Source organism: Simochromis diagramma, unplaced genomic scaffold (assembly GCF_900408965.1).
Source record: "Simochromis diagramma unplaced genomic scaffold, fSimDia1.1 OVJJ01000321.1, whole genome shotgun sequence".
Taxonomy (NCBI): Eukaryota; Metazoa; Chordata; class Actinopteri; order Cichliformes; family Cichlidae; genus Simochromis; species Simochromis diagramma.
The window spans coordinates 4,407,460-4,430,099 of NW_024386772.1; the positions used below are offsets into that span (position 1 = coordinate 4,407,460).

A 22,640-nucleotide genomic window follows, 5' to 3' on the forward strand; every position below is an offset into this window, starting at 1 on the left:
GGAGCAGGGAGTGAAGAGGTGGGTCGGTTAAAAATACTCTGGGATGTGTAGTTCGAATTTGATAGCGCCCAGTTCCTCTTATGCGAACCATCCTTTTGAAAAACTACACCCCCCATGATCGCGACAAATCGTAGCCTACGTTAAAAGAGTCAAAGAGTTTAGGGATTGTAGTTCATCCGCTAGTCCAGAATACTAAAAAGAATAGGCGTAATAACCAAAATGAACTACAATTTCCAAGCTACCAAGCGACGTTGTTATAGTCATCGTCTTTCTCGACGCGAGAGAGGGCATCGGTGACTCTTGGATGTTGTTAAATTCCGCGATAGATACACCGCTAGTAAATGAAAAAAACAACTTTAACTGTAATGGTTGTGCTTTTAATAAGATGGAGGTAATCGAGACAATTGTGATTCAAAACTCCGAAGTGGAAGGAAAGGAAACGGTCGTGTCCAGTGTGGATACGGATAAAACAAAAGCAGGTTAGTACTCAGCAGGAACGTTTCCAGGATTTTTTTTTTTTTCTTTTTTTGTATGGGGTGGAGAATGAGAATGGGGGGGGGCAAGAACAACAACAACCTGGTTTATTGCATTAAAAGTAGCACTGCACAAAATTTGTATTCAATAAAAACTGCTTTGCAATGTAGCTAAATATGCATTTACACACCCTTTCAGTTAAGTAAAAGTTAAGCATACAAAGTACCTACAATAAAAGTACTTGATGTAGTACTTAATACAAAATCATATACCGGTACATTATTTTATGGTTGGTTTTATTAGTATTATTATTGGAATAGTTTTATTTATATTTTTAAACTTAATATGTGACTATAGCTTTAAAATATAGATCAAGAACAAGATATGCATCCAAAATATAGTGCAGTATTGGAAAATACCATAACGCAGAAAAACGTAATTGTAGTTGTATTGCAGTTGTAGTTGTACTCGTGATGTTCAGCATTTTAAGAAAAACTGTACTGTAGACCAAAGCATTGTCTTTAATAACTCCAAAAAAAAGCAGTCGATCTGATCATCTACCTTTTTTCACTCCTAGAATTTATCTGGACAGTTCAGGCTACATGGCATCTAGTCAATACCCGGCTTGAAATGGATCAGGCCTTTGACCAGCCAGTGTGCAAGAAAAAGAAACTCTGGGAAATGGTTGCAGAGAAGGTCAATGCCAAATTGAGGGAGTCAGAGGTCACTGATGTCACTGTGAAGGCGTACGAATGTGATCTCAAGTGGAGAAACATGCTGGCCACATACAGAAAAAACGCAGAGAGGGCCAAGAGGTTGGGAGTGACCAGCGTCCACTGGGAGTTCTTCAAAGCTATGCACGAAGTCCTGGGTAAGAGCAGGGAGGAGATCGAAGCCCAGCGCAGGGCCAAACTCAGCGGGACCAAAGTAGGAAAAGCTATAGCGAGCAAGAGGTTTACCCCTATCCTCCCTACGCCTCCTGCAACAGCTGCTCCCTGCCCCATCAGGCCTCCGCAGGATGTCCTGCAGCTGTACATGGAGCTGCAGGAGAGGAAGATGAACATGTGGGCGCAGCAGAAAGCACTGGAGGAGCGAAAAATAGAGGCCATCAACAACCTGGCCCAAGCCATCTCCAGCCTGGCTCAGAAGAACGGCACACAGACATCAAAGGATGGACATTAGGAGAGAGGAAACGCGAAATTACCAAGACCTTCCAAGACACTGCACGAGAAGAACAGCTCGTTTGCAATGTCTAATGTTTGTAGACTTTTTCACATTTTTACCGTTACAGTTTACAGAGTAGCTTGGATTAGCAGGTGTACAGTATGAGGCCAGACTCACTTTTAACACAGCAGGCAGATTACAGTTCTCTTTAAACCTGTCTCTTTTTTCCTCCTGGTGCTCAAAATAATGTAAGAATCTTTTATTTTTATACCAAAATAGAAAACTTGGATGAAGTTGAAGAGTACACACAAATGGGGCATCCACCCCCATCTGTCAAAGAACTGTACGAAAATAAACTGTACGTAAATAAAGTAACCATTGCCGGGCCAAAAGCAGTCAAATACAATACAGATTTCAGTAATGGGATTAATGAAGATACTGGTATAAATGTTAAAGTATTAATAAGATAATCTTTGTTTATAACTCTGTCTCTGTTGTGTGTTTTTTATGCTGAAAGCTTCCTGCAAATCTTCCCAGCACATAGTTATTTAGTTTTAAAACAAATTATTAGCATCAGTAGCAATAATGCAGTGTGACAGGGCTAACCACTGAGCATTAGCACAGAAACAGGCTCTGGCTGTCTATTACCTTAGAGAATGGTACAAAAAATACTGGAAGTTACCCCCGTGCATCTTCTTATTACTACTCTAATATGACAACTTGCTCAAGCTAGAGGTGAAATATGCAGGGGGAGAAGACCTAAACACCTCATAGGTGACTGAGTGTGTGAGACCGCAAGGGCTCTAACTGAGGAAAGTAGAAATGGGACAGCGCTTTGCGACACATAATGTGATGATACTTTCATGACAGAACACATTTCATGCTATTGTGGTTTCTAAACTTTAAATTTAGGCTCTTTTTTAGGTCTTCCTGTCTACCAGGTGCCTGATTTGAACACAGAGAAGAATTTACTTACAACTAACTTTGTCAAGGATTAAGAGTAATCTTCTTTCAGCTGCTCCTTTATTCACAAAGGGTCACCGCAGTAGATCCACATATTTGACTTGCCAGATTTTTACATGCGGTGCCATTCCTTTTTTTTTCGCCTGTCCCATTTGGTTCTTTTGCCATCAGAATTATTGTCTAAAGGCCAATAAAGATGCCCAACAGATTTACTTTACCAAATGGACCATCCCGGCCTTGCCGTATAAGTCTTTTTGATTCGCGGTGACATTCCTGACACGCCTTCCTCCCAATCTTGGACTATAGATCTTTTGTGTGTTAGGAAAATGCATTAACACCACACTATGGAGATGATTAAATTAAAAAAAAAGCTAAACTCTTGATGAATGAATTCTGTGTAATATAAAGTGTCATTCATTTAAATTAATGAAAAGTTGGTTTGTTGTCATATTAAGGTTGGCAGCTACCGCCATCCCTGTTAGGTTATGCTTTTGGGTTTCCCTTAGTAACGGTTTTTAATGCATACACTACAGCGTGTATTAAAAATAAATATAAACATCGGTGTCACCTTCTGGTTAGTGAAGAGCTCGACAAGTTGTTACCTAATGAGCACATCTTGGATGATCCTCTCTTTCGACTCTTAATATTGACAGTGATTTACATAATAAATTTAATGCTGTGTTCAATTTAACCTGGAATTTGTTTACTGAAGTCTCAGAGCGAGGGAGGCCCATTTTCCCACAGAGATCCCTTCACCGCTCTCGCTCTATGACCTCAGGGAAACCTTTGCTGTTGGTTTTTAGGGGTTCAGTCACTACCTTCAAATGTTAATGAATGCAACATGCCAGGATCACGAGCACAACTGAAGTTTATTAACAAATTGAAATGTTCACGCGTTTCCATGATTAAAGCTTTTAAACAGCAAATCTGTAATGGAGTCACGTCTGCATACACCCTCGTCATCCGCCTCCCCCTCTTCATCTTGGGGTGTGGCTTCCTCCTTCTCTCCTTGAACCGCCTGTCCTAGGTCCAGAAACACATTATGCAACACACAGGCAGTCAGCACAACAGCTCTGGCTCGGTCATAGTTTCCAATATCCAGATACGTGAGCCTCCGAAACCTGGCTCTCAGATCGGCAATGGCCTGATCTAGGATCTGAAAATGCTCCTCCAGCGTCTTGTTAAAGAGCGCCTCTCTTGGTCCGTGACTTCCTGTGTACGGGGTAAAAATCTGATCAGTAAGTGGGTAGCCAGCTCTGGCCACAAGGCAGGAGCTGGAAGGCATTAGGTCAGGGTTCTGTTTGAGTTTGTCTCTTAGAGCACGACCTCTGTCCACAAGAGATCCTTTACTGATTCTGCAGTGCAAGAACCGGCCTCTAATGTCACACACAAGCTCAAGGTTTAACCAAGAGTCAGGAGGGGCCTCCATCTTCATTCTCTTCACCTCAGGTATGGTGCTCTCCACATCATGTTTCCCTATAGGCAGGCGAATAGGGATCCGGGTGTGTCCCAACACTCCCAGAACCTGAGGAACACCTTGTCCTCCTCCTACTTCCTTTTTTCCAATTAGATTGGAGAATGGGAAAAGTGCCTCTACAGCCTCTTTCCCTGAAGAACAGAGAGAAAATATTATCATCATCATAATTTGCACACATATGATTAATGACCCAACAAATAACACACCAGCTGGCCATTTGATGTGCCTCTCTTCCAGCATGTTTATGCGCTGGCAGAAAGAGAAGAAGATCCTGTGGATGTTTCCCTTCTCCAGCTGGAAGCGGCGGGACACAGTGCGGTAACTGACTCGCTCGGACAGCAGTGTGAGAGACAGGAGGACAGTGTGGGACATTGATAAGCGAGCCCGTCCAGCCATTCGTGTCCTTGATTTGGAGCTTTGAAGTAGGTCTGAAATGTACTGGTGAAACACAGAGACAGAAACAAAATACAACAGTATTTAATAGGCATGTATCCACTTTCTTCTCCTTCCAGAGCATGCAGAGTTTCTGGTTTTCTACTGGGATGTCAGCCACATCTCAAAGAAAAAGATGCATTTTCCACTTTTTTTGGTGAGATAAAACAAATGAATCCAGCAAAAAGTTATAAGATTAAGGAGTAACGACAAACATATGAAATGCAGAGCTTATAATTTGATTAAAGGCATTGTTATACATGATTGGTACACTTTAGAAATTCCTTAGTTTATCTCATATTCAGGTTCAAATTCTTTTTAATTGATTTTTGAATATCATGTTAAATTTGAGTTTGAATATTAAAAAAAACTGGCCAAAAATTGTCACTATTGTTTTTAATAGTAGTTGAAAACTGTAAAAGCTTTCTCAGAGGAAAACTAAAGCCACAAAACTACCTTGATCGCTGGATTATCCACAGTATCACCCTGCTCCTGGGACTCTGCAGCCTCCTCCTCTTTCTCTTCCTCCTGCTCGGACGGACTGGATGTTGTTGCTGTGTGTAAAACTTGGGGCCCCACCTGATTCTGTAGTAACTGTACGTAAATAGTGTTGGTAGGAGGAGGACGACGATGGGACTGCTTTTCCAGTTTTGCCAGGAGCTGTGACTCCAGGATCTCTTCCACCGCCTGGTCCAGCCTGTGCTCCAGCTCGCCCGCAGACAGAGGCTGCCACTCCCGCTCCACCATGTCCAGCACGGCCCTGCCTGCCGATAAAACACATTCACTGACATCCATTTTTTTAATACCGGCGATAGAGAAACAAGATGCTTTCAGAGCATGGAAGCCAAGCAGAGGTCACCGGTCCTTTCAAGCAGTTGCAAGCCCATTCTGTTGTTAGCACTATGCTAATCTAGCCCGCTGGCTAGCTAGCTAATGTTTGCTGCTTTCAGGGACTGTCGGAATTTTGGCAGACTCACTGAGACGTTGAAAGACAGTGACCGTATGAGCACACTAAAGTTTTTCTTCATCATTATAAATAGAAGTGTAAAAAAATGGTACACAGACAATAAAAAAAGTAAATTAAATAAATCAAACAGTGAGCAATACAGAGACAGAACAAGGACAAAATAAGTCACATTACGTTAAGTGGAAAAAAAAAAAAAACAATTCAAAAACTGATTTGAGAGATTGCTAAGCAGCCTTTCTAATACTTATTAGAAAGTTCATTAATCAAAAAATCTGTTATTATTTTACTAGTGTAACTTTAAAAATTGTTAATTTGTATTTACAATATGAACACAATAAATATTATACACATTTGGTTTTGGACTGCAATATGAAAAATATCTTTTGAGAAATTTTCAAACATTTTCACAAATTAGTGTTTGTATTAGTTTGTACAGATATGTTTCTGATGTCAGTGCTCTGGCAAAGTTGAAATGTTGATAGAGTTATCACTTTTTTTGTCTTGATTTATTTACCTCTTGAAAGTAGACCCAGCATATTTAATTACAGTCACATATTGTTTTGTTCATTTGAATACTGTGTTAAAGAAATATGTCTCATAAAGTTAAAGGTGAAAATAAACAAGAATGGTCAAATCTATTTTTAAGTCAACAAGAAGATTTTCCTAAAAGGAGGTTATTTACACCACAGGCAATAAAAAGTCCCAACTTCTTCTGTTATCGTCACTATTTTGGTTGCTTCAGTCCAATTTTGATGCTTTCCAGTGAAGTAGATAGTAAATAGAAAAGAGCCAGAACATTATATAACAGAAAACCAAAAGATTGATATCCATAATTATAGCAGTAATTAAAAGACAGGATAAATAAGAGACTGCACTTCGCAGTTTAGTGGTTTAGATTTTTAGACGAAGCAATGCCCAGTTCTGGGTCCTACTATCATTCAGAGTAAACAACACATATCCTGCCAAATTACATTCTGGCTGAATAAAGTTCCTTATTAGTTAGAAAGCCAATTTAATACACACCAGTAGAACCTGCCCAGTGCTGGACGACGCCAGATTAAGCAAGACGTTGGTCCTTAAAAAAACAGAAACAGTGCTACATGATGTATAACACAAAAAATGAGCTTGGCACATAAAGTAAGTCCTTTGTTGTAACAGCGCTTCTTGGCAATAAATCTTATACACCATCGGACAGCCTGCTTATTTCCTCTTAAATCAGGGGTGGGGAACTCCAGGCCTCAAAATCTGGTGTCTTGGTTTTAGATATCACCCTTGGTCAACACACCTGAATCAAAGGACTAGTTCATTAGCAGGCCTCCCGAGAACTTCAAGACATGTTGAGGAGGAATTTAGCCATTTAAATCAGCTGTGTTGGATCAAAGACACATCTAAAACCTGCAGGACACGGGTCCTTGAGTTCTCCCACCCCTGCCTTAAATGGTGCCACATTTGTAAGGAAAATCCATTTGTGGATTTGATGAATTGCTGCACAATTCATCAAATCACACTTCTAAAGCTGGCTTCAACAGATTTCAATGTTAAAATTCACAAATTTACAGCCTGGCTCAACAATGGCTTTTGGCTCCTATGGATAGTTTCGTCATTCATAACAGCTTTACAATCTGTGTGTTTAAATAAGTCATCCACTTGTCAGATTTCCCGAAATATGATTTTCTGTGCGGTACAGACCTTTTATGTAGCTTGTGGTGTTTTAACAACAGCTGCTAAAACACCAACATCGTGGCTTCATCAAGGCCAGAGTGGCTGTGGGCAACATTTTACACAGTCTATGTTCAAAGATCACTTTAAATTGTACAAACACACAACAGTACACAGATGTGAAAAACAATTCTTTTAATGTTAAACCAGTTACAAGTGCAACTTTGATCATCACATCCCACTGTTTAACAGCCTCAATCTTCAAATATGCTTTTAAATGTAATATTAAACAGCGTCTTTTCCCACACCCACCAGGCCATTACATCTTCTTCCTGTAATAACAGACTTTTTTTTTTTTTTTGTAATCATTATTAAGTTTCTAGATCATGAGACCCAGTGTTACACCATAATGTGAAGTTTTGATGTGCAGAAGTGTTTATTTCTAATACAATTTTATTTTTATTTTTTGAAAATAATACGCATTATGGTATTAACAGTGTAAAATACAGCACAAACTGCAGCATGACATAAATGAGCTATGGTTCCGGGATAAATGGGAGGCAAAATAAGCAGCCAGGCACAGCTCATAATTTAACCACGAAGTGTCACCTCTTCACTTCAGACTGTCAAGCAAGTCACAGGCTACAACCAATCGTTGCTGAGGAAAGGTGAAGAGGTCTCCATCAATGTTAAGAAGGGAAAAGTAAAGAATAATCGCCACAACTTGAATTTTGATTGCTGCTATGCTTGAAGACATGTACTGAAGATCCAAATGAGTCATTCAGTCTCAGTAACTTAGATATTCACAAACTCAGAGCTATTGCAGCAACACATATCCAAACCACCCCCCAAAAAAGTTAATCCTAGTAATATTTTAATAAAGAAACACAAACATAAAAACCTAAAAATGCGACGCCTTGTCAAATCCCACTCTGAAGCCAGCAAATTAAAGAACACAAGTAAGGCAGCATCAGCCTTACTCCAAATAAAGACTAGAATTCATTAAATACGAGGTACAATTATTCATGTTCAGCCTTTACCAACCCCGTGGGTGACTGACAGTGTCGTGACAAGTCCGTCAGGTATCTCTGTGGGGTCTTTTGTGTAATTATCAATTTATCTAGCATGCGTTCGCCGATTTCAGGACAAAATGAACCACTTTGAAGCACCCTCACATTTACACCAAGGGGGAATCCGCGTTTGAAATTGTTTACGCCCAGCTGAAGATCGGTCGTCGGCAAGGCAAAACTTCACCCGCTGAGGCATCACTTCCCAAAAATTCAACCCCTCCCTTCGACCCCCTGTGTGTCCCTCTCGTTTCCCCCGCCTCTGAGCTCACTGTACAGCCTGCTCGTTGGCTGTGCTGCCTGAATCCTGGGGCTTCATGACGTCGGGGAGCTCAGGGGGAGTGGAGAAGGGCTCAATCCTCAGCTGCTCAAAGGAATCATCTGGGAGAACGACAGAAAGTTAAAACACAGAGAGAGACAAAAGAGACATTAAATTCTGGAAAGAGATCAAAGTAACATGAAAGGAGATCCAAAGAAATGAATAATTTTGTATCCAGGGGGACCTGAATTTTAAAATAACAGTTTTTAAAATGCCAAAAAGTCACAAAGTGTTTGTTTTGGACAACTAGACCAATGTTGAACACTGAATAAGTTAAAAAGTATTTTGCTTCTTCCACTGGAAAAAAAATGGCATTTACTGAGTGACAAAGAAAAACTCTTTGAAAAGCTCTGGCAATCTTTTCTGGCAACATTCCCATTTTTCCTGTTTTCACTTGTATTTTAAGACCATCTCCCGGCAGTCGGTTTCTCTCAGAAAACTCCCAAACCTGCACGACTCTTAAACTTTACCATGAATAACTGGAATACACGGATCAGTACGTTTTGTACGTTCAGCCAACTTTGCCCAATTTGCCAGATTGTCTATGAAATGCACACACAGTACACACTCCAAATACAATTTCAACCCATCTGGCGGCACAAACTGGCAACCCGATTCAAAGGATGTGCCTTGCCAATCTCTACACAGACACCACAGCTGAGTTCTAAATAAATTACCTCTTTTTACCATTTCATCTTTCTTTACTACAAAGACTCAGTAAAATCGCAAGACATAAACAATGATGAGTTCAGCCACATATGTACCCATTTCAGTGTGTGTGACACAGGGTTATGGACTTTGCTAAGTTGGACACATTTACCAAACCGAGCTTCCAGAGTTAATAACACATAATCAAAAACTTGTAAAAAATATAAACGCCTCTTTCCAACTGTAGATAACAAGTTGCAACAATTTTCTTTAAAAGCTGGACAATTTAACAGGAGTGGTTATAGCTCACATTTGGCTTGAAAGAGGGTAACATATTACAGTAACTTACAGTTCAAACAGCAAACTATGACTAGCTTTGCTTACCCATTAGTTGTGGTGGGAACATATCCTATTTAACGTTATTTAGGAAAGTACTTAAAGCCTTTACATGCTGGGCGTGAAAGATTCTTGCGAGCATTTTGGTGCAGCCATTCCCACCGACTGCGTAATTTTATAGTACTAATTTTTTGGGATCAAGCTCAATTTTTAATCATGTGAATGAACAGGCGTCACCAATCAGACCACTGCAATTACCAACAAGTGTGCTTGTAGCTCCAAATGTACACCGATACTGAATACACAAATAGTAACATAATACAATTTCAGCTCGGACACAGCTAAACGCCGTTAGTCGGCTCTCTGAAATGATTTCTTTGCCTCCTCAGATGTGGTCCCAACTCTGCCAACAAGGGTTCAAACTGCCCCACAGACATCGTGATACACCTTCAACTCCTGTACCAAACCATGAAATTCTGCCTTCTTATCGGAACTGGACAAACCTGGAATCTCCGGTTCTTCATTTTCTTGTTTAAAAACAGCAGAACCGGCTCATCTTTGCTTGATGCCGACTCATTTTTTTTTAGTAGTACATTCTTTTGAGGACAAATTTTTCACAAAAAGCAACATTTTGGACATGTGCATGTACGTTAAACCAGCGGTCCCCAACCTTTTTTGCGCCACGGACCGGTTTATGTTCGACAATCTTTTCACGAGTCGCCCTTTAAGGTGTCGCGGATAAATACAACAAAATAAAACCAGTACCGGTACCCAAAAAAAAAAAAAAAGAAAGAAAAAAAGAAGATTTATTCATAACACACGAGAAAAGACCCAGGGAAACACAGTTAACTATAAAAAAATAACGTTAAAAACCCTGAAAACCACAAATTTCACACCCAAGCATCAACTCGCGGTATGGTACCAAACGACTCACGGTCTGTGGCCTGATATATATGCTACAACAGAACTACAAACTCCCAGATTTTGAAACTTAAATGTTGGTAGGTATGTTTTTGGAACTTTAGAGATAATTTGGATTGTATAGCGCATCGATGTGACAAGTTGCTTAGTGTAAACCAGAATCCAGAATGTAGAATTTGGCTGTTATCTTTTTTTCCCTAAACCTGAGTTCACATCAAGCGAATAAGCTCACAGTAAAATATTGAGGTGGGATAGAAGATGAACTACTCACCACTCAGACGAAACGCTAATCCCACCGTGGCCGGGGCCTGAGGCCGGGCTGTCTGATTTGTGAAGCCGCAGTTTCCAAGAGTTTGACTGTCATTAAGCAGCACGTCATCCTGAAGAAGAAAGAGTTAAAAGAAGCAGACATCTTCAGAGATTTGCAGGATCAAGTTTGCAGGACAGACGGTTTTGTAACAAAGCGAAAATGGCGAGGCCTTGTTCTCTGATGTGAAGACTGCTTGTACTCAACAAAAAGCCAAAGTTTGAGGAAAGGAAAAAAAGGAAGCCCAATGATGTGTTCAGATAGAACCTGAACCAAAGTAAAAATATTTAAACTTTGTAAAAACTTTGATTTTTTTTTTTTTTTTTTTAATGAAAGATTAGACTTTCCTGACAAACTGAAATGGAGGACAAGCTTTTTGTAATTGACATTGACTCAACTTCACTTTTACATCGAGAGGGGAAGGGGGGGGGGGGGCTTGAGGAAATGTAGGACTTCCTTCTAATTTCTGAAAATATGTTACTGTCACTTGATTTCAGTTATAAATTATAAGTTTGCTCCTGTCCGCTGACTGCTAGGGCTAAACATTCAGGGGAGACTTCAAGTAACAAAAGAAAACTTTGATTCACGTTTTGTGAGAACAGCTTTGTCAAGTGAATAAAGGACAGGTATTAGAGCTCCAGCTATTATTTTGATTAACAATCTTTTTTTGAGACATTGCTTAGAGCATAAAATTGTAAGGTTAAAAAAAAAAAATACTATTAACAAGGGTTCCAGGTAATTTATTTCACCTTATAAAGCCTCTGATCTTCAGGTGGCCTCTTTAAAATGCCCTCCACGATGCGCTTCAGTTCGTAGACTGTGGTTGACTCTTTGGCATCTGTGAAGATGGTCGTCTTGTGACGTCGGATCATTAGAAACACATCCTGCAGTGAGATGAAGTGACAGGAGAAAATCAGATAGTGATGATAGTGATACACACTGTAACCCTGATTCTCAGAAACACACGTCCTGTCTTACTGAATTAAGCTCAATTCTGTTTTCTGAGCATTTATATCAGATACTGCTCATCTCTGTTGAGCCTACAGAACGTGTCCAGTGCCATCACCAGATAGATTTATCACGTGAGAAAAAGCTGGTTAAAGTTTGAGCAAAACACACAGACGGTAGATGGGCGTTTATAAACTGAAACAGTCTCTGCTTAACCAGGTTATTCTGTGTGGGAACACTTTGGTAACTTTATGAGTAAGCCAAGTCACTTCTCTACACCTCACGTTTTAAATAGCCGCAGTGACACATAGCTTAGCTAAGGCAGTTTTAACCAAAGCTTCAGCCATCTGTTAACGCCAGCTGTAGCGGCTTCCTCGATCAACTGTTTTCACAGACTTGAACTATAAAGTTGACAGTTTGTGTTTCAACTCCTCTAACTTTTAAAACAAGCCCCGCTCACGCTAAACAACCATTTTTATCTAAGTTATGGCATACATGGCAGCGTTAGCTGATAACTTTAGCCAGTTAGCTTTTGTGCGGCTAGATGGCTATTTGAGCCACAAAAATTTGGATGATTTATCTCGAACAACAGTCATGTCTGTTCACATTGATCGGACCCCACTGTGCTTAACTTGCTATCAACTTGAAGAGTATAGAGCAACGAGCCACCATGAGATACTGTATTGACTAACGCAGGAGAAGCTAGCCAATGCTAGCAAAGGTTAGCTAAACAAAGACATTCGTCTCTGAGTGATTGCTTTGTGACCAGCTTAGCTTAGCTGCTCAAATCAGGCATTTTACCGCTCTGGGGAGGGTTTGCCGGCTGACCTAAAGTCGGTTTTTCGTAGTCAACAGGCCACTATATTCTGAGCTGTATGTTTTTTCCTCACTCACCATTTCTTGCGGTTGGCTGCACACAGTGGGGAGAAAAACTGCACTGCACAACGACAACTATGAGCTCAGAGCAGCATCAGACAGCCACAGCTTTAACTCCACCATCCACCAGCTGAGGGCAGCGCGCACAGCGCCGTCACTCTGTGCATGCACAAACTAATGCAACAGGAGAATATCTGTCTGAATGTCTTATTTCTCTTCATAACTGCTTAAATTATCAGAGTTAATCGGAGCTCCCGTTTTATGAAGGATTGCACCACGTTTTTCCCACATACTGAGACGTTTTGTTTTGCAAAGGTCAACACGTGAGCATGAATACTGAAACTCTGGGCTTAAATAAATGTGGAAAATTAAAATTTAAAATAAAACAATGCTTTTGTTAATTCACAAAAAAAAATCAGAAATTTCCATAGTAAGTGGGGCGAAACAGGAACTCTGTCATTTAATGGTTTATCTGTTTCTTAATTACTTTGGTGTAGTATGAATGGGTGAGGTCCTTATCAGCATGAAAAGTTGTAAATCTTATAAAAGCACGGTTAAAAGCTTAAAATGAGTGCCCTGCTTGAATATTGTTCAAAGCTAACCTGTGGGCCGGGTTGGAGTCATTGCTGGCCAGATTTTGGTCCCTGGGCCTTGAGTTTGATACCCCTGCCATCGATGGTTAGCAGACAGATTAGTAGATGATTTTACAGCTGATAGTTTTAGCAGTCACTAGAGTTAAAAATACTGTTTTTAGCAGGTGGGGATTGTGTTCAAACACAAAATTAATTTTATAAGTGCAAAGATTGTGTGTGTGTGTTTATCTATAAAATATTTATAATTATTCTGGATATTTATAAATTAACTCATCTATTTTGTTGAGATCTGGGGTAGGTCAAGGAAATCTTAATTTTTTTTCAGATTTTTTCTGATCTCGCAAGAAGCTTCCTCCTTTTGGATTCAACACAAGTAAAGTTTTGGAACATCGACACCTTTTAAACCGTTTCATCACGCCTTCCTTCCCTCAGAGATGAGTGGGATGACTGACCTGACAACAGCTGAGGTTTGGTTTTCTGTCTTGACCCTCAGGAGTCAGCAGTGTCTAAAAACAGTGTGACAGAAAAACACACACTTCTCTTTACTGTAAAATAAGAATAGCAGAAGTGAGTTGTAGGCTCGTCAACTGATTCTTGGAAAACTTGTAAATCAGCTGTTTGTGAAATTATTGTTTAAAAAAAAAAAAGTTTTACTTTGTTTTTTAACTTTGTTTTTTTCCAGTCTGGGTCCTCTTACTCCAACAGTCTGAAGACATGCATCGGGTAACTGGCGAGTCTAAATTGGCTGTAGGTGAGATTGTAAGTATGAATGGTTGTCCGTCTCTCTGTGTTATCATGCGATAGGCTGGCAACCAGGGTGTACCCCTCTCTCACCTTAAGGTAGCTGAGTTGGCCTCAAGAACCCCCAGATTGGATAAGAATAACATGGATAGTCAATAAACAAAAACTATTCACTAGTGATTAAAAATGATATTTAAATAAAGTTTATTGGCATCTTTTACCTTTTTACAAACAGAAAACATCAACGATCAGCAGCCTAAACCTTACCAGTGGAGGTGGCTGAACTGCTTGAAGTCATAAAAATAATAATGCTATACTGATCAGTCTCCTATGGCTCAGAAAACTGTCTCGCCTTCCTAACCTACATTTAGCTTGTTCCAGTCTCAACACTGCAGACATGCTGCTATATATTTTAAGCAAGACATTTTGCTGCAGTGCTACAGCAAAAAACTGAATTAAAATACTACATCCAAAAATACTTGCGAATGAAAAATAGCTGGAGCATCTCAGTGTATCACAGACAAAGTGGAAAATGCTGTCGAAATGCACAGCTTCATCAACAAATCCTCTCCACAGAACTCAGTACTAGAACATCCCGGTCCACTCATCAGGGTTTCCACCAGAACGAATACCTCCAGGACTGAACACGTTCTTCTTCCCTGGTTTGCTGCTAAAGCAGCTCCAGTTTGTTTCCAATTAAAGTGACCTGAAAATAAAACTGAGACAAGTTGAACATCACTGTTAAGTCAGTTTAAAACAACACAGTGTAGTGTCACCAAAACTGGCAAAATATTTTAAGACGTCTCACTGCTGGATTTGAAGTCGTTCAACTGATTTCTGATGCTTGTTAAAAGAACACCTCAATAATCTAACCGAGAGAAAATATAAACCTGAATAATTGCTATAGAAACAGTAATTACCTAATCCCAGTGATATATTCCACAAATGCCCCATATGCTTCACACAGTTCCAAACAACAGTAAAATACAGAATATTATATTACAGTGTGGTGCACAACTCCACATAAAACTCACCGAATAAACTTCTATCTAACCACAAAGGCACTCTCTCGGATCTTGGAAAGTGGAAACTGTGAAAAAATGGATTACACAGAAAGTCATTTTACTTTACCTGTAAGATTTTATTAAGATTTATTAGAACTCAAATTTTAAAACCTACACTTACATCCAGTTCTCTGGGGAATTGAACAGGCTCTATTCCCTTACAGCAGAGCACTGAGAAAGGCCTCTCCTCGGTCTCTGAATGCTCTTTGAAGCACAGACTGAACACTTTGGCAGGCAGGTAAACATCCCAGTCAGCTGCATGCTCCTCTATTAGATCGTTCACCATCCTGTTTGATTAGGAACATTACAGCACTGAGATGTTACTATCACGACAGAACATCCAGGTATTATGCGCCGATTGTTTGTAATAACAGTTTGGTCCATAGGTGCCAGATATTTTATATTTTTGGTGTTATTTATTCCCTTTTATCTCATTGAGAAAAAAAACATAAATACTATTATAAAAGACAACTACATCATCAGCAGAAAATTGTTGTTCAAATATTCCTTTAGCTCCCAACAAAACAAGTACTGAGAATCCACAGAGAGTTCAAAATTGTCCAGACTCTTTCAGCTCCAATAAAATGAGCGTGACCGCTGTTTCAATAAAGTTTCATGTCCAGACATCCAAAAGTAAAGAAGAGCTAATTTCCATCTGAAGTTGACAAAATTCTCACTTTAGTATATTTTTTTGACAAAAAAGAAAAAAGTAGAGCTCGGCTATAACTTTCGATGTTAAGGTAGATGGAAAAAATAACAGCAGCTTTGGGATACTTGACATATGCTTTACTACCAGGTGGCTAGTTATGGTCGAGCTGATAGAAACACATTAGCACAGATCTGGATAAAACTATTCTCAATAAAAGTTCACGTTGAGGGTCTCCCACTAACATCTGGTAGGAAGAAGATGATGAAAACGGACTATATTTCAGAGATGATCCATCAACAACACAATGCATTAAAACATGTTCCTGTGTGGTTTGAATGACTCACTATGAATAATCCTGTTACATCACCACTTAACAAACAGATACTGATGTTTGCCTGATTTATTGGTGCATGCACGGTTATAACTGCCATAAAAGCACGAATGCATCTAAAACTATTCACTGCAAAACCAATATGGTAACAGAAAACTTCAGAGACTTTAACATTCGTGATATTATTAATAACCTAAGTGTTTTTATCCTGTGTTAAAAGCTTCAAGTTTTCACCTGCAACAACAAGAGAATGAACTTTGTAGGTCATCCAAATGACAAAATGTATTTTGGTAAAATTAATAAAATCTGGAAAAGGACCAAAGGAAACAAAACTACAGGTATGAAGGCATAACAAGACTATAAAATGTCACAAAAAAACAAATATTAGCACACCCTGGCTTTTTACAGACCTGTCTATCAGCTGTGGTGTGATCATATCTGCGATGCCTGTCTGCTGATGATAGACCACAAGAGCAACAGCAACCTTCAGCTGGTCTTTCAGTTCTCGGTTGATCTGTCATCGGGAAGACATTTACACAGTATACAGTTGTGTGAAACTGGACACACTATAACATTAGTTTATAACAAAAAAAAAGTATCATGCATTATATTATGAGCTGGAAGACACAAAGGGCTTTTTCAGCTGGTGGTAATTCATTTCCAGTATAACATGTTATACTGGACAATTCAGAGTATATGTTTAATTTAACAAAAACAAAAACAATATTATTTCATTAGCATTTAATTATCATAACATCTCACAGAATAGATAAAGTTTCATTCTCAGCACCATATTTTTATACTGGAACTCTAAAAAAAACAACTGTATTCATGCAAGTACCACAAGACAAAACTGTTACCCATTTGGAACAAACCACAACAGTATATGTGTGAAAGAAAATAAGGAGGAGTATATTAGCTTCTCTTTATGCATTATATGATTGCCGAGTTGGTCTTGTGAAGGTTAAATATGCTCTTCTAAATTAAAAGCATGTCACTATAATAACTACACATGGGTTTAACTACCTTGGGTTTGGTTTTCAGGCACTAATTCCAAGTCAGATTTATAAGGCACTTTAAAAAAATGCAAGTTTCTAAACTTCAACTACATTTTTGATGTTGATATGAAATCAGGTTTTGCAAAACAGTCCAGGCAGATTAATCAAGTGTGCGCGCTCACTTTGTGGACTATGTCAAGAGGCAGTCTGGAGAGGATTCTCAGTGGATATCCAAAGTGCGCAATGATGTCCACGACGTTCTTTGCCACATCTGAAGGGAGGCACGCTGTCATCGGCACAGCTTCCACCCATTTGGAGTAGAAGTCGGTCACCGTTAAAATGTATTTGTGTCCGTTTACTGTTTGAGGCAGCGGTCCTCGGACATCCAGAGCAAGCCACTCCCATGGCTCCTTCACCTGCAGTCAGGACAATGCATCAGGCAGAGGGACAAAACCACCCAAAACCCTGGTTTGGATTTGGAGTAACACCTGCAGATAATCGTACAACAGACGTACCTCTATAATGTTTTCATTGTCTTTATCCTCAGGCTGTAAAAATGACAAAAGAGGAGGTGAATTAAGTGCTTCACGATATAAAAGACAAACCTTTACAGATTAAAGGGGTGTAAGAATTCTGCAGCAGAGACAGGAAACTGTGACACAATTGTGCCCAACACTCGGTGTCCTGATACCCGTGTGGAGCCCTTGGTTAAAGCTAGTCTGGTGAATTCTGTTTAAAAATGTCCCAGTAGTGGGTGAACTGGAAATATATGAGAATAAAAGTTTATTTTTTTGTTTATGATCCAATCAAGTGATCAGGGTTGTGGTTTTAGTGTTCATCCGTTCATCCAGTTTCAGAGAATTATTACATCCCCAGTAGACTGAAAATATTCTACTTACACTGAAATTATTATCTGGAGCCCAGTGGATACTCTGTTGATGCAGGTGGAAACACACACATAGATTAACTCGCACTAATGAAGATAAACAACAAGATAAAACATATCGGATATGCCGTAAATGCCATAAGATTAGCTAAACATAAACTCTTAAGCTATCCCAGTGATCAGTATGTATATAATACAATTCCATTTACCTGTGGTACACAGTAATCTCCATGAAAAAAGTGTGGAAATGAATCGATCTTCATCAGTGCTTCATCAATTATAATCCTCCATTTCTCTGACGTTTTGGGATCTCTAATCATTAAAACAGAAAAAAATGTTAAAACATTAAGGAAACGATAATATATATCTGTACAGAAATTATTAACAAAATAAATAAAAGAACAGGAAAATTTTTAATTTATGAAGGAGAAGCACCAAAGAAACCTCTCTGGTGTTTGATTTGATTTTATCTTTTTCCAAGAGAAAACCTGTGATCGACCAGAAAGTCATCTTTGCCAACACAACAAGTCCCAAGGAGACCTTTGGTTAGGTCTGAAAACTGGTTTAGTGACCTAACCAGTGGGCAGATCTCCAATGGACCAATACAGCAAACCACCATGACTGTAAATTTGTTTTTAAATGCGTGTACAGCAGGAAAATGTCATCTTAAATGCTTTTATCAGCTTTTAAAAGAAAAAAAACAACAACTTAGGTTTGACATTGTGTTATACCTGTAAACTGTACCATCCAAAACAACCTTTTTGCAAGATTACTGTGGTTTTTAGGCTTGTGCATTAAATATATATCAATTTAAAATCTGAGGCGTTTGTATAATGCTAACTGCTTCTATAAAGACATTTATGAGCCACAATCTTTCAGCAGGTAGCAGCTGACAAACCAGATTGTTTTTATACCTCTGAGAGAAACTGACTAGTCAGAAGTAACAAGTTTAGTCCTTTTATCCTTTTTAATCTTTTGCTTTTCTTCTAAAACTTCTAACAAATCTTAAATGTCCCTCACTGAGCACAAAACAAATATTTTTCTCAGCAAATAAATATCAAGCATCAAAACCACGCAAAGAAGAATGCTTTGTTTTCAGAATTTATGTGCATATTTGAATGTGTAGCTTATGACTACAAGGCAGCACTTTTAAGTACACCTGTGTGAACGATAAGAAGTGCACTAAAACTAAACTCGAGACTACAAGTTGGTCAGCAATATGGCTTTCTTTCCCAAACTACACAGTCACTATAAATATACAGTGGAATATAATTGAATCAATCTGTGACACCTAGAAACTATTTCTCATAACCTCATTATGGTGTGAATGTTAAAAGCTCAGCAAATATATAACAAAAAAGTTGCAGATTCAGTGAATTAAGGAGCGATGAGAACAGGAGGAAGTTGGTATTTAGAGAATAATATGGAATATGCTGCTAATATTATTTACCACAATCTAAATTTTGATCTCTAAGCTCATCCAGCCTTGTTTCCTTTATTGAACAAACACTGCAAAAATTAAACCTTTCTTCATTTTAAAATGTTATTAATAACAGGTTGGTTGAATTTATGGTTGGTTTTCAGTGACGCTTCATAACTCAGCTTTTCCTTAATTGTTTTTGGCCCTTGGTTCTTTGAATGTGTGTATGCAGGAATGAATGTAAGACTAACTGCATGTTTGATTATGTACACTTATCCTTAATGTGTGGTTTTATTCAAACGGTTAAGCACTTTGTAAATATGCGCTTAAAAAAAATAAATGTATTATTAATAATTAACAAGCAAATATGCCCAAGAAGCTAATGGCAGTCTTCAAACTGTAAACACTGACTTATTAGAGGTATAATTAATGATTAAAGAAACTGGCTCCATAGTGTAGCTGTTCACACATTTGCCTAAAAAGTGAAAGATACCAAGGCAGAGACACAAATCCCTCATGAAGGGCATCCGTACTGTGCATACTGAAGCATTACTGCTTATTATTGATTTATGAAAAGAGGACTAGGACAGTAAACGTCTCCTTGTGTGTAGTTACATACCCAGATGTCTCTTGGTCTGTCTGGCTGGGTTCTTTGGCCCGGACACTGTCGTCTGTTGCAGGGAGAGCTGATGTTGCAGATGCAGCCAAATCCTTCTCTGAGCTTTTAGCACCAGGTTGCTGCTTTCACAATAAAATAAACAACACGTAATGCATTTAGAAAAATGAATAACATTAAACGTTAAACAATAAAAAGCTAACTGTCTGGGTCAGCTCACCTTGTGTCGTTTACGTCTCGGGTTAATGGCAGCCTGTATCAAGGAGACAGTAACAACACCTTTATTTTTAAAAAGCCGCTGGGCTTGAGAGGTTTAAACAGAAAAACAGGAGGAGTTTCATTATGCAGCTTAAAATATTTCACAAATGTTTTATTTCTAAATGATGCCAACAATTATCTATGATACACACAGACCTTCTTTTTCTGTGTGTTGTCAGTCGGTGTAAATATGGTGGGAACCGCATCTTCCCGAAGTGTCACACTTTTGCCCGTTTTGTCAATGTACTGCTCCTCAAAGTGATTGATGCACAGAACAGAAAAGCGAGTCGGCGTCCAGTCCTTCCACTTCATGTTCAGTACCCATTTTTTAAGTTTTCGGGGGTTGTACAGGGGAAACCTGCATGCACACACAGAAAACATTTTTTTCCCCTGTGTGAAAAGTAACTCACTAAAAATCGTGTAGAGTTCAGTAAATTTTACCTGTTGACTAACTCTGTTAAAACTAATTATGATATGCTATATGTAATATAACACTCAGTATTTCCAGCGTGATATACTGAATGTAAGCTAGATAATTAAACTTAAACAACAGAAAAACATAATAATAAGAGCATAATGTACTGTTAAAGGTCTTAATCTGGAGTATTTTTGTCTCATAGATGTAATTTAGAGGATCTTAAGTGGTCTTTTTTCGGTTGCTGCCTTTAGGGGTCGCCACAGCAGTTCATCTGCCTCAATCTCAACCTATGCTTAGCATCCTCCTCTGTCACAGCAACCCTCTGTATGTACTCCTTTACCAAATCCACAGCTCCATGTTAAGCATCGTTTGTCCAATATATCCACTGTCACTCCTCTGCATATGTCCAAACCATCTAAAAATGCAGCTCTCTAACTTTGTCTCCCAACACTCAACCTGAGCTGTCCCTCTGACATACTCATTTCTAATCCTGTCCATCCTGCTCATTTACAATAAAAATCTTAACATCTCAAACTGCGCCTCCTGTCTTTTTGTTAGTGCCACCATTTTCAAACCATAAATGATAACATGTCTCACTAGCATCTTGTAAACCTTCCCCTTTACCCTTGCTGCTATCCTGTCAAAAAAAAAAAAAAATCACCCGACACTCGTCTCCACCCACTCCACTCTGCCTGCACTCTGTTCTTCACCTCTCTTATGCACTGTCTATTGTTTTGGATGGTATGTAAACTCATCTATCTTCAGTACCTCTACTTCTTGCAGTATCACACCTGTATCCCTCTCATTTCTCTTCTCTCTGAAATCCACATCTTCACACCTGTTCCTTACTGTCAGTATAGGTCACAATGTTCCCTGCATCACAGTCCATGAAAACTATGGACTATGATGTTTGTTGCTGAAAGAAGCACCTCAGTGCTGATCCCTGATACAATCCCACCAGCACCTTAAACCCTTAAGTCACTCCTACAGCACACAGCTCACAAGTGGTTCTCAAACGATTTGACTTAGAATTTAGTGTGAATAAAACCCCTCTATTGCAACTGCATAAAAAAAAAAATAATGCTGCAGCAAAATGTACAGTGATAAACTTTCTTTGTTTATGCCCTTATTTGCTTAGTGAGCTTGTGTACACGTCTCGGTAACTTTTCCAGGTGCACTCCGAACTGCACTCCCATGTATACAGAAAAAGATCTAATTATGTGGGCTTAAAATGTTGAGAAAAGGTGGAAAATTTGAGTCTTAACACTGATACAAGCCTACTTCTGTCAGCCACTGTTACGTTATAAACGTGCTTCTAGCTGTCTGTTGGTTTAGTTTAACCAAAAAGCAGCGCTATTATCGAAAACTTACTTAAAAAACTTTACGTCTGGATCGCTCGAGGTGTCGCAGTTGTAGGCACACGTATATCTCCCCATTTATGGTCAAATTTCGGTCAAGTTGGAACCACAAAAACCGATTTTGTTGTTGCTAACGCTAAAGTTGTATGAGAAACGTCTCCAGCTAACAACAATTTGGACACTTCAACATCCGGAAGGACATTTCAAAATAAAGGTCGCATTTATTCTTCCTTAGAAATATGTACCTTTTTTTTTTTTTTTACATTTATCATTAAAAATTAATAATATTTAGGATTGATAATTAATATGATTTTTGTTTTTTCAAAAATCGTGGTATTTGTGAAAATTCCTGATATTGAAATTATGTTTAACCATATGGTGAAAACTACAGAAAATTAATTTGCTGGATCCATAAATGTGATATTTCTTTGAAATGATCTCCTAAACTAATAGCTTTTTCTTTTTGGGGGTTAAGTCTACAATTTCGTGTTATCGTTCAGCAACTGTGGTTTCCCCAGAAAGATATGTCCATAAAATCACTTGTCTTACTGTATGTAATGTAATAAATTGAATTTAGGCATTAAAAAATATATGTACTTTAAAACACAGCCACAATTCACTAAGACTAAAATTGACAGAGGACTGAATTATGTATCTATTATGTTTACATTTACTTTTATAGTGATTTTGTCTCATTTTGTAAATTTACTTGTATTTTAATCTACTTTTTCATTTTTTTTAATGACAAAA

At 38.7% G+C, this 22,640-nt stretch overlaps 4 protein-coding genes across 8 annotated transcripts; 1 reads left to right on the forward strand and 3 right to left on the reverse strand.

Moving 5' to 3' along the window:
* The first annotated feature begins 187 nt into the window (after positions 1-187).
* si:dkey-66i24.7 lies at positions 188-2,962 on the forward strand. The gene is made up of 2 exons (XM_040043909.1): positions 188-479; positions 1,052-2,962. The coding sequence occupies exons 1-2, from the start codon at positions 305-307 to the stop codon at positions 1,654-1,656; spliced, it is 780 nt and encodes a 259-aa protein (XP_039899843.1). The 5' UTR covers positions 188-304; the 3' UTR covers positions 1,657-2,962.
* Positions 2,963-3,451: 489 nt separating this feature from the next.
* On the reverse strand, positions 3,452-7,194 carry LOC120741158 (protein ALP1-like). Of its 2 annotated transcripts, XM_040043865.1 has the most exons (5): positions 6,663-7,194; positions 6,501-6,552; positions 4,967-5,274; positions 4,285-4,516; positions 3,452-4,209 (listed from the first exon to the last, which is right to left on the reverse strand). In XM_040043865.1, exons 3-5 carry the CDS (start codon positions 5,255-5,257, stop codon positions 3,491-3,493), a joined length of 1,242 nt encoding a protein of 413 aa, XP_039899799.1. In that variant the 5' UTR covers positions 5,258-5,274; positions 6,501-6,552; positions 6,663-7,194; the 3' UTR covers positions 3,452-3,490. The 2 variants fall into 2 exon arrangements, with proteins under 2 accessions (XP_039899799.1, XP_039899789.1); XM_040043855.1 differs by lacking the exons at positions 6,501-6,552; positions 6,663-7,194 and having other exon boundaries at positions 4,967-5,537.
* A 122-nt stretch (positions 7,195-7,316) lies between these two features.
* elob (elongin B) lies at positions 7,317-13,658 on the reverse strand. Of its 2 annotated transcripts, none has more exons than XM_040043930.1 (4): positions 13,604-13,658; positions 11,484-11,618; positions 10,699-10,807; positions 7,317-8,584 (listed from the first exon to the last, which is right to left on the reverse strand). In XM_040043930.1, the coding sequence occupies exons 2-4, from the start codon at positions 11,604-11,606 to the stop codon at positions 8,472-8,474; spliced, it is 345 nt and encodes a 114-aa protein (XP_039899864.1). In that variant the 5' UTR covers positions 11,607-11,618; positions 13,604-13,658; the 3' UTR covers positions 7,317-8,471. The 2 variants fall into 2 exon arrangements, with proteins under 2 accessions (XP_039899864.1, XP_039899857.1); XM_040043923.1 differs by lacking the exon at positions 13,604-13,658 and adding an exon at positions 12,577-12,709.
* A 408-nt stretch (positions 13,659-14,066) lies between these two features.
* zgc:153292 (uncharacterized protein LOC100003014 homolog) lies at positions 14,067-22,086 on the reverse strand. 3 transcript variants are annotated; one of them, XM_040043888.1, is made up of 12 exons: positions 21,904-22,086; positions 20,271-20,472; positions 20,077-20,109; positions 19,860-19,981; positions 18,030-18,132; positions 17,834-17,866; positions 17,450-17,482; positions 17,117-17,350; positions 16,347-16,450; positions 15,078-15,243; positions 14,927-14,982; positions 14,067-14,598 (listed from the first exon to the last, which is right to left on the reverse strand). In XM_040043888.1, the coding sequence occupies exons 1-11, from the start codon at positions 21,966-21,968 to the stop codon at positions 14,938-14,940; spliced, it is 1,140 nt and encodes a 379-aa protein (XP_039899822.1). In that variant the 5' UTR covers positions 21,969-22,086; the 3' UTR covers positions 14,067-14,598; positions 14,927-14,937. The 3 variants fall into 3 exon arrangements, with proteins under 3 accessions (XP_039899822.1, XP_039899813.1, XP_039899831.1); XM_040043879.1 differs by having other exon boundaries at positions 14,067-14,610; XM_040043897.1 differs by having other exon boundaries at positions 14,067-14,610; positions 19,860-19,978; positions 21,904-22,084.
* Positions 22,087-22,640: the final 554 nt, after the last annotated feature.

What these genes read in the sequence shown, in the direction of transcription:
- LOC120741158 (XM_040043855.1), bottom strand. Translation starts at nt 5,305, where the DNA reads ATGGATGTCAGTGAATGTGTTTTATCGGCAGGCAGGGCCGTGCTGGAC. An exon ending in TGGATAATCCAGCGATCAAG is followed by an intron (nt 4,517 to 4,966) that starts GTAGTTTTGTGG and finishes GTGTTTCACCAG; the next exon opens with TACATTTCAGACCTACTTCA. An exon ending in GCACATCAAATGGCCAGCTG is followed by an intron (nt 4,210 to 4,284) that starts GTGTGTTATTTG and finishes TCTGTTCTTCAG; the next exon opens with GGAAAGAGGCTGTAGAGGCA.
- zgc:153292 (XM_040043888.1), bottom strand. Translation starts at nt 21,968, where the DNA reads ATGGGGAGATATACGTGTGCCTACAACTGCGACACCTCGAGCGATCCA. An exon ending in ACAGACCAAGAGACATCTGG is followed by an intron (nt 18,133 to 19,859) that starts GTATGTAACTAC and finishes TTTAATGATTAG; the next exon opens with AGATCCCAAAACGTCAGAGA. An exon ending in CTCCAGATAATAATTTCAGT is followed by an intron (nt 17,483 to 17,833) that starts GTAAGTAGAATA and finishes TCATTTTTACAG; the next exon opens with CCTGAGGATAAAGACAATGA.
- si:dkey-66i24.7 (XM_040043909.1), top strand. Translation starts at nt 305, where the DNA reads ATGTTGTTAAATTCCGCGATAGATACACCGCTAGTAAATGAAAAAAAC. An exon ending in TACGGATAAAACAAAAGCAG is followed by an intron (nt 480 to 1,051) that starts GTTAGTACTCAG and finishes TTTCACTCCTAG; the next exon opens with AATTTATCTGGACAGTTCAG.
- elob (XM_040043923.1), bottom strand. An exon ending in AAGATCAGAGGCTTTATAAG is followed by an intron (nt 10,808 to 11,483) that starts GTGAAATAAATT and finishes TTTCTTCTTCAG; the next exon opens with GATGACGTGCTGCTTAATGA. An exon ending in ATTAGCGTTTCGTCTGAGTG is followed by an intron (nt 8,585 to 10,698) that starts GTGAGTAGTTCA and finishes TCGTTCTCCCAG; the next exon opens with ATGATTCCTTTGAGCAGCTG.